General features: G+C 48.4%; 4 protein-coding genes across 4 annotated transcripts; 3 read left to right on the forward strand and 1 right to left on the reverse strand.

The window, feature by feature from the left end:
- Window positions 1-5737: 5737 nt before the first annotated feature.
- N0V89_004095 (uncharacterized protein) lies at window positions 5738-6470 on the reverse strand (the record flags this gene model as incomplete). The annotated part of the gene is made up of 3 exons (XM_056212886.1): window positions 5738-5979; window positions 6042-6141; window positions 6198-6470. 3 exons carry the CDS (start codon window positions 6468-6470, stop codon window positions 5738-5740), a joined length of 615 nt encoding a protein of 204 aa, XP_056073194.1.
- Window positions 6471-8663: 2193 nt separating this feature from the next.
- N0V89_004096 (uncharacterized protein) lies at window positions 8664-9399 on the forward strand (the record flags this gene model as incomplete). The annotated part of the gene is made up of 2 exons (XM_056212887.1): window positions 8664-8667; window positions 8921-9399. 2 exons carry the CDS (start codon window positions 8664-8666, stop codon window positions 9397-9399), a joined length of 483 nt encoding a protein of 160 aa, XP_056073195.1.
- Window positions 9400-11344: 1945 nt separating this feature from the next.
- On the forward strand, window positions 11345-12591 carry N0V89_004097 (uncharacterized protein; the record flags this gene model as incomplete). The annotated part of the gene is made up of 2 exons (XM_056212888.1): window positions 11345-11587; window positions 11644-12591. The coding sequence occupies 2 exons, from the start codon at window positions 11345-11347 to the stop codon at window positions 12589-12591; spliced, it is 1191 nt and encodes a 396-aa protein (XP_056073196.1).
- A 1796-nt stretch (window positions 12592-14387) lies between these two features.
- N0V89_004098 (uncharacterized protein) lies at window positions 14388-15285 on the forward strand (the record flags this gene model as incomplete). Its single annotated transcript, XM_056212889.1, has 2 exons — window positions 14388-14394; window positions 14537-15285. The coding sequence occupies 2 exons, from the start codon at window positions 14388-14390 to the stop codon at window positions 15283-15285; spliced, it is 756 nt and encodes a 251-aa protein (XP_056073197.1).
- Between the last annotated feature and the right edge of the window lie 1809 nt (window positions 15286-17094).

Raw genomic sequence — 17094 nt, forward strand, 5'->3', positions numbered from 1 at the left:
AGGAGTCTCTCAGATGACCACCGGAAAATGTCTGTCGGTGGAGCACAGCCCAATTGAGGCAGACGGGCATTTAAGTACTGTACCTTCGATATGACGTCTACCAAAGAAACTATGGTGTACATGTGAGAAGGCTTGGCATGCATACCATACTTAGCGCAGCTTCCGACCGGAAACTGTAAGGTCTGCGTGAACGGTGCGGGGAGTTGGGAGAATAGCGTCAGTTTCTGCGCAGCTCTAAAGTCTAGACTGCCGTGATGGAGGTACGATGAACGATATGAACGATCTCTGCGCTATAGCCGGTGCGCTAAAATGCAAACAACGAAGTTCCGGACAATCAGCCATCCTCCTCACAAGCTTGTCCTGCTTTACGTAGATACTTTGATAGGATCTGAGGAAGCGTCGGAGACACAATGGCCTTCCGAGCTCTGCTCCTGTTGCTTGAAGGACCGTCAGCGGCGAAATCCGCCTTGCCGGTGAAGGGCTGGTATTGTGGAGACAGGAGCCGAGTGAACGGCAGGTTGTTCGGGAGGATAGACTTGGTTATCACAAAAAGCGCGCAGCGGGCTGGGGTGCTCGGCAAAAGACTTTCAAGCCACCATGGTCACATGGCCCACCATACTGGGGAATCGCGCTAGTCCTTTCGGCTAACCCTTTGCCCTCTACCGCCCCGTTCACTGACCTCCGAACTGCACAACACGGCATGCTTCCAATTCCATCGATTGAAGGAGGATTATGCTGAGTGAACTGAGCGTCCAATCTGGGGCCTCTTGAGACGGCGAGAGATGCGCTAGCCATCCGCTATGTTCTCGCGCCTATCTTACGCTCTCTTCCAGCACTTCCATCACGCGCTGTTTGGCAACGTTCGTGGGATGGCTGTGATTTGACTTGGGCTGTTGTTGAGTGGTGATGACGCTTAGGCTGGAACCGTGGAACGCGCAAGCACGGACAGCTGCGCAGTCAAACTTTTCATCGCTCATCCGGATCTCACGTACCACTATGAGTAGGATGCTTTCGAGCTGACCGATGTGAATCATGCCATTGGAATCGACTTCGGAGATTCGTAAACGCGCATAGCTGTGTGTGAAGACCCCGGAAACCCTGAATCTAACAGCTTCAACGTCTTCCTATATGCTGATAGACTATAGGCGGATCAACAGCAAGACGCATGTCTTGGCCGATACCGACGGCGAACGAACCATCCCCATATACGTTTCTCTGACAGAAGAAGGACTATTGGTGGGGAAGCTGCGAGAAAATACTTGAAAGAACACCCTGAGCGAGTCATAACTGATTTTAGAAATTTCATCGGTCGCTCATACGACGAGGTTAAGGATGACCTGAAGCACAACCACTACGAAGTTTATGACGATGGTAGTGTGCCCGCTATCCGGGTACCCGCAATTCAGGCTGGCGGCAAAACGGAGTACAGTGTCGAGGAAATTAGTGCATTTTTTTTTTCTGGGCAGGAGTAGAATTGTTTGCGGAAAAAGCACTGGGCTAGGAGATAAAGCGAGCGCTCGTAGCAGCGCCTTTTAACTTCGACTGGGAGCATAAGGTACGCTACATTGAGAGATATGTATGTATGTTCTTACACGTTTACTTACAGACTGACAGGAAGCATTGAAGGCATCTCCGGACTGGATACGTTGCGGCCAACGAGGGATTCGTATGCTGCTGCGATAGCCTATGAACTCGATAAGCCCGCATCTTATGACCAGCGCCACATTCTCATGCACGAGGTTGGGACCAGAACCACGATGTAACGATATTGGCCGTTAGTGAAGGTTTTTTCGAAAATGTAGGCGATGCGCATGCGCATGCTTCCGTTGCTGCCTTTTTCACCGCAAGATTGATGGGTCTTCTGTCAGATCAGAACGACGAAGAAGAGGTTTTTTCGACTACGAAGTAAGTGTACGTGCGCACGATGCACAGTGACTGAAACTATAAACTGAACTTCTTGAAGCCACGCCTTGACTCTCACGGACGTGTCAACATTGCCAATTCAGTATTTTGTTACAGTTTCGGAGACGATTTATGGGTCAAGTCACCAAATCACCTCACGATGCATTATTCAAGTCCTGGATAGCAAACACTTCACTGGTTTTCAGTACACTACCAGAGCCCACCAAAACTACCTCAGTCTTGAGTGTCAGTCACTGTGATGCGTTTCGAGTCATGACTAACAATGTTAGGACCCCAAGGATCCTTCATATGAAGGGGTGCTGGAACAAGCCAAGCACGACCTTCTCCCTCAACTGCCTGATCAAATTAACATCGATATATCAGGTTTTAAAGACACGGTCACAGACTCAGGATTTGTATGTTAAGAGCATGTCAAGTCTGTGTACCTGATTAACCTGTAGTAGGGGGAGAGTGTCGTACCAAGCTTCCATCCCAGAAGTCTAATCAAGGAAGCACTCACAAAAGCCAAATTTAAGAAAAAAGTCCATCTCCGAAGCCGTCCTGATAAGAGGTTCAAATCGAATTCCCATCATCCATGCTACTGCGGAGGGCTACTCTGGCAGTGCGCCGGTGTTCAGCCTAACTGTTGACCCGGCCGAGGCAGTCGCTATCGGTGCGGCTATGCTAGGCCACGCATTCACCCTCGATGGAGACCCGCCTGTAGAGCCGTGGCTGAGTTACCTGGTCAGCATGGGCGTAGGCAAGTGGATGAACTAAGACAGATTTGGCTCACACTGTCTGCCAGGGTTTAAAACCTTCGATGGAGAGGGTGCCCTTCTCGTGAGAGATTGGGAGCAAACTTCAGCCTCATCATCTCAGACATCCACCACTGTGCACGAGGACCAACAAGAGGTCATTATCCAGCTTTGCGATTATTACGTTCAGACGCCTTTCGTAGCAGGTGCTGGAGCTGGAAATCTTAAGCGTGGTCAGCTTGACTCTGATATCGAGGAGAAGGGAGTGATAGGTATTTTACGCCTTATTAGGCTTCCAGCAGCACGACGTGGCACTGCGCAGGTGAGTTACAGCATCACTGTTGTTTACCGTCATTCCTATTCTGTGCATATTAATTAACGCTGTGATGGCAGATATAGGTCACCATCGACGAAGACGCGGACCTCAACTTACGCGCGGAAGCGTGTCACATAGCAAGTAGAAGGTCTGCTTCACGCACTCTAAAGAGGCTCCTTTTGCACAACATCGACCTCACGGACATACCTGGAGAACTTCCTGCCACACACACACGCTTGAGTCGTTGGATAGAATCAACGATCTGCACAAATCTAAAGACGGAGATAACTCTTTTAGAAATGGAAATACCAGTCAGACACGACGAACTAGAACATGTTCTTCCATGCTGCGATCAGCGGACACACCCGAAGGATCGGTAAAGCAGATCTCTGCACTCCACGTTACATTTCCTCATAAATTGCGCCATCCACTCGATCGCGCACACCTCTTGTTCTGTGACAACCACGATGCCGTTAAAGGATTGTTATGTGTCAAGGTCACCTATTTCCAGCCCCCCAGGCCTGAGCCTGCTCAGAGTTTTTCCATTGGCTCCACTGCAACAAAATTTCCAGTCAGCCAACCAAATGGATTCGGATCCCGAAATTAAAAGCCTCCTCTATTCCGATACATAATACAATACCGAGCCTGCGAAAACGAACTCCTATAGGTGCAGCACCTTCTCGTACGTTCGAAAGGATTGCCAAGTCGCTCAGGTAAGAATCGATACCGAGGGGCGGCTTTCGTCGGCTTAGCATGATTGGTCGAGCGACATGAGAGCGCGCCACGCACATGTCACGATGCAATGGCGAGCCTCATCAGACGTGTTGCATGTTTCGATGATGCATCAGTAGGAAAATTCTAGGCGAGGTGAGAAGAAAAATCTGTTTTTGACAATGTGTATAAAACTACCTCATTCCGTGCCTCGAAGGTTATCATCAGCACAACAAAACATCGTTACACTTTCACCAAGCAAACAAACAAACATACTACCTTTACATCCACACTACCACACTCTGATTGAAAAGATACATGGTTATCGGCCTCTCTCCAGCAAATATCATGTCGTCGTCTACTTCCACACCCATGACCTCGGGATTGAACACCCCAGACCAGACCCGCCCTTCATCACCAGTCCATCACGAGCACTCCCACAGCACAATGAAGAAGCTCTGGAAGGACCTCAAACACCATGTTGCCGAGCACCACCGCAGCGTCAATGCCGCGTATGCCAGCTATTACGCCGCCGGACACGGCATTCCTCAGCCCGAACGTTACGGCCAGGGCAACACCAGGATCTGAACTGAGGAGTATTTGTTGAGTCCAACGAATACGTTCTCGATAAGACATTGATCCTGGGAGGTATACGAACCAACAGTCGACCAAAAGTCGATAAAATCGACGACAACGACAAGATCGAGGAAGATTGAATGGACGAAATGATCTAAAAGTGTTTTTTATCATGCAAGATACCACCCTGTTCCTTAGGATTTTGCAAGCTCTTAAACTTCGCATTGCAACCATATCATATAATGTTTAATAAAACAACCACTCCTTCGCAATCGAGATACTGTTGCTCCCTTTTGATGTGAACACCTTGCAGATCATGAGAAGCTCTTACGATGTGAACATGGAGACTGGAAAACCATGCTTGTCTATGATCTGTATCATCTTCTCTATAATAATTAGTGCAAGGGCTAGGTAAGTGATCGGTGGTGAAGCGACACTGGACAAGTCCGCGGCATACAAGACTTAGCAAAAGCATACAAAATAGCATAGTGGCCGACACCGGATGATGAACTTCTTGATTCCATAGGATACCATGGATATCGGTCATGTATTATTGACGCGGGCTTATAATAGAATAGACTCAACAAGATCTAGGTTGTTACCAAGGTGATAACATACTAATAACACCCCTTCAGCTTGACGCGTTCAGTCGCTAGGGTCGGCCGCTGTGGTGGGTGTTTACTGCTGGCTAAGGGATTCCTGCATTCTTCCACTTTGCTGTTTCAGAGAGACCCAGTGGATAACCCTTCCACAATCTCACGTTAGGCCCGGCCGTGCTATCAGACCCTCGAACGAACTTATTTCAGTAGGTAAAGGCACTTATCGAAACAGACAGGTGCATGACTTGTCTTTCCGAAGATGGATTTGTCATCCTAGGTGGTGGGATCGAGGGATGTTCGGTACGTAGGTTTTGAGAACAGGAGAAGGGATAGATGGGGAAAGGGATAGTGTGGGGCTCCCGTATTCTTGGTATTGCAGTTTAGACTTTTGTCTAGATATACAAGAGCAATGTACCAGATACTCAGGTTGGAAAGATAGTTCCCGCTGAGAAGCAAGTGTCGAGTCCGTCCACATTCAGCACGCCGAACAGTTCCCATATACCTGACCAAACCTCACATAGCCACCCGAACCAAATCCTGGAAGGGCCTAAAGACCCCAATTCTAGAGTCTAGGGTTCTTTTTATCCGCTACGAGCGTTTAGAGTATCCACTAAGAGCCAACATATGTCCTACATAAAAATTATCTCTCATCAAGTAAGAAGAATAGCTTGTGTGCATATGCGCCTATTTTCCAAGAGAATTTCCCAAGAAACGTGACTCGGTAGCTTTATTGATATATATGCAACGCTATTTGCTACCCTATATTATCAGATGTATGCCATTGAACTTAAGACGCGCCTCTAGAGCAGACCCTTTTCTTCTGTGCATGAGAAGACATCCGTGAACGTCATTTGAGTGCAAATATCGCACTCCGCAGGCTATATGTTGATTACTGCAGGTGTGAACTCAAGCTCCTTCACAAATGGATCCTTAAAACTCTCAATTACAATATTCGATCTAACCCAATTCTTTGCCTGATTGATGTCCCTGCACTTCTTGTGAACGGAAAAGTCGACCTTCAGGGCTTCGGGCGGTGTACCCGGCAGCGGCTTGAGTATGAAATAAGGCGTCACGTCCGTCCTGCACACCAAGTCTTGGCGTAGGAGTTCAATGCAATGATCTGGGGGATGTCAGGTCCTCGGGTACGAAAAGAAAGGCTAGAAAAGAGGAGGATAGTCCTACCCACATGCTTGCGGCCATAGTCCGGGTCCTGTGTAAGAATCTGGGGCAAGCGGCCTTGCTTGTGATATTCCTCCTTGTAGCTGATTTGCCTCAAGACATTCTGCGATACGCACCCTTTTCGTTAGCGGACGTAGTTGATCCTATAAATAGACGTACCACGCAATGGATCTGATGGAAGCCCCAAGCAGACGCTGCTAGGCCGCCTGACTCCGTGTGATACAGTCTTGACATCGTTTCCTTGCTTATATTGAACAAGTGCAGCTTTTCCTTCGGGATAGTGAAAGCGCTCCCCTCTATCAACTCTTCCCATTGCCAATCGAGTTCTGGGGTGGGGAGCCCTCGGTAAGGGGACGGCTGCTCGAAATCGCCGAGGAAGTTCGTCTCATGATACTCTACCGCGTCGAAGACCGGCGCTATAGAAGTCAGCATTGGAACAAGTAGGCTCTCGAATAGCTAGCTGTTCGGGATCGATTGCGGGTCTAACGAACACCAGGTGTTGAGTTTACGTGTACACGCAGCGTCGGAAGGCTCCTGGTACTGCGACAGGATGAACAGCATCAAAGAACAGGTGAAGGCTAAAGCTTGAAGGAACCAACTCCACCAGCGGTTTAGGATGGTAAGTTTGGCGGTTCGCCTAGGTATGAAAACTCCGCCTCTTTTCTCATCTCCTAGGAGACCGTCCTCCGAATCATCTCGCTCAGCGGATGGGTAGCGAATGGTCATTTCAACAATGAGCTTTGACCAGAGCGTGTGCAAAAATTGAATGCATACAGAATGAGGTCTCTGTCTGCGGGACGACGCGCGTGTTTGAACATGCCCCGAGCTTTGCCGCTGGTCCACCATAGTCACGTGCTAACACTATCAGCAGTGAGCTTCATCCGGTATATTCTGACATGCAGGATTGATACCCACAATGCTCCTTTGATCCGATGTCAACTCAGATCATTCCTCACATGATGATCATGGCAGTGAACTGGTGTGCGTATCCGCAGGATTAACGGCGGGCGTAAGTCTGCATATGCAGGCTTACCCTAACCTTGGAAGGTTCTCTACTCCTCGGCAAGGATTATGGTAAGCAAGCAACCCCACCCAGCGAACAATCTTGGCGTCGGGAGGATGCGAACTGCTGCATCGTAACTGTGCGCATAGCGAACGATATGAGGTAGGACCATGGGCATTCAACATATCTTCTCCACATTCGCTCCGAAGCGTAAGCGATACCCGCTACTCTACAACAAGTGGGACGGAATGAGAAGATAGAAGTCCATGAAGCAACTTGAGAGGGAAAACGTTTGTATGAACTATCTTGGTATTCCTACGTGGCCTCATTGTTAGGCGAAGTATCGCAGTAAGTCAGTAGACTAAACACCTCAGCTTAACGTGGACACCGTCAAGTCCAACAACATTCGTTGCTCCGCTGTGAACTACATCACGCGAGTGTTGCATATCGGAGAGATACCGTGGCACATATAAACACTGTCCGTAATTGATCCACAAGCTGTTTTCGGATAGAAGGAGTGACATTGATTCCTACGATTACGGATGCGGAGAGCGAGAGCACGAATAAAAGATCATCGCAGCCTGTCCCAATTCAAGCAGCCCTTTCCACCCTGCCTTTCCCGCTCAATCAGTCAACAAAAGTCCATTTAGCCGCATGCTGCCCTCGATCAACCTGTCATCGATAAAGAGTCCGCTCTAGACTTGGACGCTCTAAACCTGTGTTAGAATACAGTCCATATTGCTAAAGATGCGAAGGCTTCTACCTTCAGATAATCAGTGGTACTCAGGTGATGGGCCTGCTTCCTCCTCCGTGGCGTCATCTTCGCCATACCATTGCCAGATGAATGAGCCGATCGGGGTGCGTGCCTGTGATAGAGTCAATCGAGTGATAAAGAGAAACTGTACATGGAAACTTGCCTCGATATCTGCCTTAATCCTCTCTCCCAGTGCATCTTTCTTGGTTACTGCAGCGGGGGCGGCGGCAGCCGAAGTGATCAGGCCCAAAGCGGCGAGGAAGATCGTTGAAAACTTCATCTTGAAAGACGTATTGATACTGGGTCCTCAAAATTTCTCCGCTACACCGGAGACTAGACAAAGTCGTGACGTGATGTAGCTAGAGAAAGTGGTAATGTCGCAAACTTTATACCCAACTTTCGAAGTTTTCAAGGTTGGTGTCTACAAAGTAGATGATGACCAGCCCGCTGGTGACTTCCTCCTAGGGTGATAATGCTGCATCTTGATTATTGTTTCTACAAGTTCAAATGCGTGAGCAATACCATATGTATGCTTACTGCGGGGCACAAATATACCACGACCAAGCTTCAAGCTATGTGTAAGCGCCAAAAATATCGAATGTATGATTACACATTGGAAGTGTAAGCGCTCAGATGGGCCATTCACTCTTTGATTAGACAATGCTCCAGCCCTGTCTCCATACCCTCTATCACTTTGTCTTATGCTCTTTTGTCGGTCCCCCATCACAATCTTCGTTACGAGCCTTCATACCCCCGCGACTTCGTAACTACCCTTTTTCCGACCATTTACCGGAAGATATGGGGATATTCAACTCCCGCAGAAAGGATGCAGACTTTGTCTATGAGAAGGCTTCTGGATCTTCCGAAGATGGGTATGCCAGCGATGAAGCTCAAGCATTCCTCACCAAGGATAGACGGCGACTCCATCTTCCCGAGCCTCGAAGATATGGGCTGTCCATTGTGTCACTATTGAGCTCAGCAATCGTGAATCTTCTGCTGGCGGGCTTTATAGCGTATCAGTACGCGCATCGAGGGGCAAATAGTCCTCTATTCCCAGAATTAGTCTACTGTGAGACTCACAGAATGTACCATATATTCAAACTCAATTTTAATCTTCAATTTTAGCGCCTGCAAACGAGGCCATTGGATACGAAACCAAGATTTTCACCAGTGGTTTCGGCGACCAAAGAACCAAGTACATGGGCGACAGTTACGAGGCCGACGAGGAATGGGCGAAACTTTACCCGAGAACTGTCGTTCGGATACCGAAGTCACAGGCCGACAGATTGGCCAACAAGTCTATCCCAATCGCTGGCGACGAAGATCACTTTCCCGTGCTCATCACGGTTTTCCACGTCATGCACTGCCTAGATTCAATCAGGCACCTGTACTTTGGCCATGACAAGAATATGGACCCTGATCCTATAATTAACGAGGCGGTATTGAAGAGGCCCCATATTGACCACTGCTTTGATTCTCTTCGGCAGAGCATCATGTGCGCGTCGGACGTGGCCCCATCACCATATAATTGGGTTCCCTCAAAAGGCAAAGCTCTTGGATCTCTGGGCGTACAACACACGTGCCGAAGTGAGTTGCCGGATTAATGTAGGAAGGCTACCACTGACGAGAACGCAGATTATGAGAAACTAGTTGAATGGTCGATAGCACCAGAGCGTGATATTCGGGGGTGGGATGAGTCGATCAAACCGAGCACTATTGACTGACTTACACGTACAATTAAGCTACGCTCTGTACAGTGAGGGAATTATTGATTGGCAGTAGCAACTTTCACCACAGTGGGAAAAATCATATAATTCTAGCGAGTATCTGAATGTTAGAATGCTTAACGTGTAGTCTTCTTCACTTTATAATTCTGGGCAACAAAACTTCAACATAAGCACTATCTGCTAGGCTTTGTGAGTTCTGAGACGGATCAAATCTGTCGCAAGAATCACAACTGATCCTAGGGGGCAGCGACATGCACACAGCCAATTTTGACACTTTGAGGCCTAATGGGACCGGAAGTACTGGGAAGAGCGCCCAGCTTTTTGCTCACGATGTTTTTTTGAGATAAGTGAGGGGCATCGAGGTGCATGTTGACCCCTGCTCTTCAGCAATATGCCGTCCTGCTTACCATGACGTGTCGGCTGAACTACAAGTAATCATGCAGCAGGGTAGCGTATAAGGCACGCATGGGTAAGTCAGTCGAGCATCCAGGTACGAAAGCATAAGCACTAAGTGTACCTAGGTCGTCATCATACCGGGAAGGCCTTCACCAAGTATGAAGAAGGTTAGCGAGCGCCGGACCTAAGGGCTTTCAACATTTGTCTAGTCTTTTTACAACTGGCTATTGGGTCATTGCTCATAGCCTGAACATCGAGTTTCACTCCTCCCACCCACGTAGAGGTATGGAGCCTCTAAGACCCGGAGACTACTTCCCAGTACCTTCGAGCCACGAGTCCCAAGAGACACTCACTTTGGCGAGTCATGATGATCGTAAGCCAAAGAAAATCTGCTGGAAATCGGCCCTACACTCTACAGCTTTCATGATAAGCCTCGCTCTATCGACGGTCCTCCTGCTACTTCTGCTTTCGCTTTCTACATTCATAGCCAGTGGCGCGAGCTCGAATTGCGGAAGCTCTCCAGCTGAAGCTGCCTCCAAGAATTGTAGATTCGATTTACTTGCCTTCGCGTGGGTACCGATACCGTGCTTTGATGCCGAGTAAGTCCCTCTCAAACACTGGCAATGATATGGACAATAGGACTTTGGAAGTCTATGGATCCCTCACTTAGAACTTCGCGGCACTATGGTATCGCAGTCACTGATGATTTGAACTTGGCAGATTGTATAGCCAATACGATCCCTATCATGATTTCGAGTTCTTCTATGACCTTGACCGGACCCGTCAAATATCGATCGAAGAGTTGAAGAAAGGAATCAATCCACGTGTTTACACATCGGGGAAATACCATCGGACACATTGTACCTACGCATGGCAGACGCTGCAGCGAGCTGTCCTGAATGGTCATCAGCTTAGTGATAATAAGACGCTGAATGCGGGACGTGAGTGAAATCATTTCCTGACAGTACGTTGGGTACTGACTTTGTTCGAAAGATTATGGTCACTGCTCGCACTATATAATCAATATTGACCCTGATTATCGGGCAAGGTTTTACATGGACTATTTACATTGCCAAAAGATGGGCGCGAAGTAAGCAGCGACAGCTGTAACATAATTCTGGGGGACAATTTTAAATTTTTGCGATTTGAATAGGAGAAGTGATTTCGAACATTGAAATAGAATTGAACTAATTTTCATGGCTTCTTCGCATGTGTCTCACAAGGAGAAGACGTGTCGCAAGATCAAACGCGCACGATTCAAGTTCATTTTGATTGGCAGAGCCATAGAAAGTAGCTGCCTGGAGACTAGCGGGCGGCTGCGCGCCCGTGCATAAATGACAGTGTGAAGTATTTATCATTCTACAATTCCCATATCTGCAGATTAGAGGCCCTCTAACATATTGTTGTGACTCTGCTCCTTCAAGTCATGGAGCGTTTCTATCTTGAGAATAAATCCAAGTACCACTCACTCGTCGATGCACTTGATCCTTTGCCAAAGCCTCGAATACCAAAAGGGATGTCAGGTCCTAATATCATCGTCAGTGCCAGAATTCGGCCTCTATCTGAAAACGAAATCTTTCCTTCTGCCGTTTTCCCTCGGGCGAATCAGAAAAATGTGGTGGACATTCACGATCTGTACAATCATCCCAAAGGCATTCCGATATTGAAGGTACATAGCATCCATCTCAACGTTAAGAGGCTATGTTGCTGATCTGGATGTTACAGTCCTCCGATTACCAAGTAGATAAACTTTTCAACATGGACTCGGCTACCGAAGAGATCTACAAGGAACTTGTCGTTGATCTGGTTCCATATGCTTGGAACGGTGGTGTCGGAACCTTGTTCGCCTATGGTCAGACAGGCTCTGGAAAGACATTCACGGTCAGCAGAGTGGAGGGGCTTATAGCAGAAACGATGATGAACGGAAAATTTGAAGGAAAGAGGGAGGTCTACATGACCATCATCGATCTCGCTGGAAACGCCGCATTCGACCTACTGAATGAGCGAGAACCCATCTCCCTCCGTGAAGATTCACTGGGCGCTACCCAGCTGGTAGGCGCACAAGAAAATCAAGTATTCAACGTCGACGACATGAAGGCTGTGGTCGAGCGCGCAACATCACTCAGACGCACAGCACCAACGCTCAAGAATCCCGCTTCCTCGCGTTCGCATGCAATTTGCCGTATTAGAATTAGAAACACGGAAAATGGCTCGGACGGTCTGTTGTACATGGTCGATCTTGCAGGGTCAGAAGCTGCTCGGGATGTTGCGGTGCATGGGGCGGACCGGATGCGCGAGACAAAGCAGATCAATATCAGTCTCTCGGTGCTGAAAGATTGTATTCGAGCAAAAGCTGAGGCAGATACTGCGACAACACTGCACAGGGAGAGGCTGGGTCCGAAAGTACCGCACATCCCGTTCAGACAAAGTGCGTTGACGAGAGTGTTGAAACACGTATTTGATCCTGCAAGTACTCGAGGGTGCAAGACAATCGTAATAGCTTGCGTCAATCCGAGTCTCGCGGACGTTGGGTCAACTAAGAATACGTTGCGTTTTGCGGAGCTGTTGCGCGTTCTGGTGCCGTTAACAGATGAGAGCGATACAGAGAAACAGTCGGCTATGCACTGGACGAACATGCAGTTGAGAGAGTGGATCAAAGAGAACGTAAGCTGAATCCATATGCCGTACTACTATTTGAACCGTAAAACTGACAGGGGTCTGGGTAAGGCTGGTAATCCCCCAATTCTAGGCAATGCTATGGCTCCGCGCGAATCAGGAGCCCAACTCTTCAAGCTCTCTAGCGAAGAGATTGAATATCGGTGTCAAAAGTGTCCAGGAGTCAAGCGGGAGCAGGCAAAAGAGTTTCGTTCCAAGTTGTGGCAGATGTACATCAGTTCATAGATATAAGAGGGAGGAGATGATTTCGGCTTTCCAATTGGAATGAGCCTGGCACGCGCGTTGACATCGCGATCAGTTTCAACCCAACTGCCTCAAGATGCGATCAAAGTTTACGAATAATGGACTTCTCTATTCCTCATCCCAAGGTGTATTTGAGACCAGGGACCCATTGTAATGATATATTTTCCTCACGTCCCTATACTCATACAGCTTTGCATCAGATCCACAGGTTCGCATATCGCCATATCCGCTAATGATTAATCCATGCACCGGGTCGGGGGGATGATGCTCAAACGTGCCATCTGCAGTACATAAGATTGCCTTTCCAAGTCAATTCAGTAACCAAGACGTCCTAACTTGTATAGTGCTCACCTCTCGTAGAAATTGCAAACAATGCGGCCAATGTGTATTGTCCTTCTCATCCATTCCTATATCCTTTCCCTCCCTAGCCTCCTGTAAAGCCTTGCGTATCGCTGCTAAGCAATGTAGCTGATGAAACCTTGCAGATAGTTAGCTTGCTCGTTGAAGAGCGTTGAACATGGACTTGCATGGTTATCTGAACGACGTTCTTGTGATCATCGTAAACCAGGGCTGATTGACCTGTCTCGTTCCAAAGTCCGTCATATGCATGATCCAAGGTCATGTAGGAAGTATTGCGGGTCCATTTTCTCTCTATTTCCTCTCCGTCTTCCGGATTAATGATAGAACAATCTTGATTGATCCACCAGAGCTTGGCGATGAGCAGCGATTGAACGACCACCAAAAGAATGATCAGCGTCTTTCTCCATGAGAAAATCGTCTTCTTCGGAGCTAGAGAAAGCTTCTCATCTTCCATAAAGTGAAGTTGCTCTATAAAGTCTACCTTTTCCTGAGAATTCCGCGCGCTGGCCATCATGTTTGGAAGTGGTCATCAAGGCCTGTCCGGCATGGTCAAAATCGCACTGCCAGCTCCAAACGATGTCAAGTAGAGCGACGTCTGGATTTAGCGGCAGATTTGATTACAAGTAGAGATCAACAGCTGCAATGCATCGAATCGACTGAAATGCCGCTTCTGTGATCGGGCTTCCAGTGGATGAAGCACAGCTACCCCGCTCCAAGGGCGGGGCTGCATTATTGCATCGGTATCGATTATGCAGGGAAAAATTCCTCTGGCCTCTTCGGCTTGTGCCCGTTTTCCTGCTTACACGTTATGCGAGCACGGCGTAGTAAGCCGCAGCTCTCGAGCAAGGTGCCTCTACGCTATGATAACGCCTTGCATACCTACCTAGGTAGGTATCTTGGCGGACAATCACACAACACATAGATCATGCAAGATTACTGCATTGATTTCTTTTCTTATTCCGCAAACGCTCACATGGCTCGCGACGTCTACACTCACATGCATGTTGTTCAATAAGCTTACATGCAGAGCTAATTCGAGGTATTCGGAACAGTAGCTTATCGAAAAACGACCTGAGAATGCAACAAGCAGCATACCATATCGTTTTTCACGTTTACTACCGTATGTTGCAATTCCCCGGATGTGATACCGAAGCTGAAAAATTTTACGTCTGATTTCCCCGTAGCCAGCGATGTCCAGTGTACCCAACACTACGATGTGGCCAGCACCCTTGAAAAGTTTCAAAGACCGGTAAGTTCTGCTTCGAGTACTGTCACTGCTAGGCCAAGAAAACTAAGACTAGTTCAAGTATGGTTTCTCCCTTTTCACCAATATACACAGAAGTGCCCGACGGCGAATCAGAAAAGGACTCTGAGAATGATTCTGGCTTCATCGTTAAGCAGGAACCCATTGCAGCGAAGCCAGACCGTCGCCCGAGGTTCCTTATAGCTCTCCTACTTCTCTCAATCGGGGTTGGCATAGGTCTTCTGATTGCCTCGATCATGCGCGAACCCGGAGATTCGCAAGCTATTGCTTCTGGACAAGACTCCCACCAACACAGCGCATCCATCTCCGTCGCATGTCAACCTTCTTATGAATCAACACCACATCCCAAGATGGTACATGACTGCGGTAGCGACATTGCGTCAGCCAAGGCCGCCGACTGCGTCTTCGACATGCTCTCCCACACCTGGGTTCCCAAGCCATGTCACGACTCCGAGACCGACGCGGAGTTCCGTGAATGGATCTTCAACCCAAATCGCACAGGCGGCGCATTCCCATACTTTCTTTCCAGCACATTGTCTGCCAATACGCACATCGACGGTATCGATGCGCTATCAGCCATACCCGGGGACACGTGGATATGGAGCCACGGAGAGGAACATGTTGGGCACTGCATATTTGTTGTGCGCAGAATTCATCGTGCGCTCGAGGGAAAGTTCAGGTGGAGCGATGATGTGGCGAATTTTGACCATACGTCGCATTGTGCGCATGAAATGTTAGAGAGTATACTGGAGAAGGCTCCACTGAGGAGGTTTGAGGGGGCAACGGTCACGCTGAAGGTGAAATTCGACAAGTGTACTCATTGAGAGAAGCAGAGTTGTTTCATCGACGCTGTTGCAGGACCGCGTGTAAGCGCACACCGCAGGCCGTTTTATCGTTGCTTACATACCTGCGCTCATCTACATATATATTGAGAGGGAGGCGCCGCTACATCTGCATAAATGGGTATTAGAATGGTAGGTGGCCAGAATTACGGATTCTTTTTGAGATATCTCCGACGGAACAGTGCTTCTATTAGTATGGATACCGGCTGATGGCGATTCATGTGGATAACACTTGAGTGCGTTGAGAAGAATGAATACCAATGTTTCATATACTCATACCATCGCGATGTACACAAGAGAAATCCTATTCAATATAATCTCGGACACTCTGCGCCTGGTGAAGAACCTTCATTAGGGCGTGAGACCATTTCGAAGCCGCGTCGCCAATCCCGAGATGTTAGATCAGGCACACTCGTACATTCCACATCTTCTTTGTGAGACGCGCACGCCGATAAATGTGTACGTTCCACCTTGACCCCGCGGCAATCAGTCCCTTCCCCAAGTCTCCCATTCCGTAACAAACGTTGTCAGTTCATCCCAATCCTTGCACTTGTGCTCAACACCAAAGCCCTCCACAGCCTTCAAAACAGGGTCCTGGATCTCAAGGGTCAAATCTGGCCTGCACATCAGTACCTGTCGGAGATAGTCGACACAGTGCTCAAAATGCACGGTATGCTTCAAGATATCCTCTCCACCAACTATTGTTTGCTCATTCATGCCATTATGGATTGCCCAATAGCCTTTTCGCATGCCATCCTTATGAAATTTAGTTTGGGCCCTAAGGAGGAACAAAGCAACAGAGGAGACATACTAAGCAGTGGATTTGATGGAAGACGGAAAAGACTGATCGTTCGGGAGCAATGGTCGGGTGGTTGAAGAAGCCGCCATGACGTGGAATCAGCGAGCGCCAGATGGCGTTACTCGTGTTTGAAGGTTCTCCGTAAGTGGCATCGTACTCAAGTACTCTTGAGATCGTTCTCACTACTTTCGTTTGAGCTCAAGGTGCTATTGATGTATAGGGACTACCGACGTTGGGGGTTGTCATAGTGGTCGTCAATGAGTGCAGAAGCAGACAACTGACCAGCATAAAAGCCAGCGCCACAGGCCACTAAGCATGACAGGAGCAGGATAGAAGGTTTTGCGATGCTAGATGACCAGCTCTTTCGAGGCCTTGAGGGTTGAGGTCTTGGGGTGTCTTCGTTGTCAAGAAGTGTGTACTGGTGGCCCTTCATCGAAGGCCCCGGTACACCATACATGTCGAAAGAGCTTTGGATGTCTCGAAACCACGCTGGCAGCCAACCGCAATTGCCATAGCATGGTGGGTCGGAAGTCAAATGTTTACCAGCTCAGGTCAGCAGCATGTCGCTACACGCATGATCACGGTGCAATTCAGTAACCAGTGCGGAGCTTTTTAGGGCCCTTGGCGTCGCGGTCCTCTCTTCCGCGATTCGGTGCACGTCTAGCTTACCTAGGTACCCCGCACTTGATGCTTATGCTCACCAACATTGTAGTAATGTATGCTTATGGTTTCATTGCATTAGGGCTTTCGCACGCAATTCTTTTGGCAAGACCTCCGTACGAGACTTGAGTAGTTTCATCATGAGTACGTAGTATGCCTGAGGGGATTGGATCTTCACGCTGACGGATGAAGCTATCGTGCTGCCGAACACGGAAGCCACTAGGAGGGAAGATTAGAGTGGTAAATCTGCACCGAGTTCCTGCGTTACCTCCCTTGACCGCCTACAGGATCATGTATATACTGCGATTCAACCTCCCATATAGCTGTAATGT

Source organism: Didymosphaeria variabile (assembly GCF_027946475.1).
Source record: "Didymosphaeria variabile strain IMI 356815 chromosome Unknown scaffold_3, whole genome shotgun sequence".
Classification (NCBI taxonomy): Eukaryota; Fungi; Ascomycota; class Dothideomycetes; order Pleosporales; family Didymosphaeriaceae; genus Didymosphaeria; species Didymosphaeria variabile.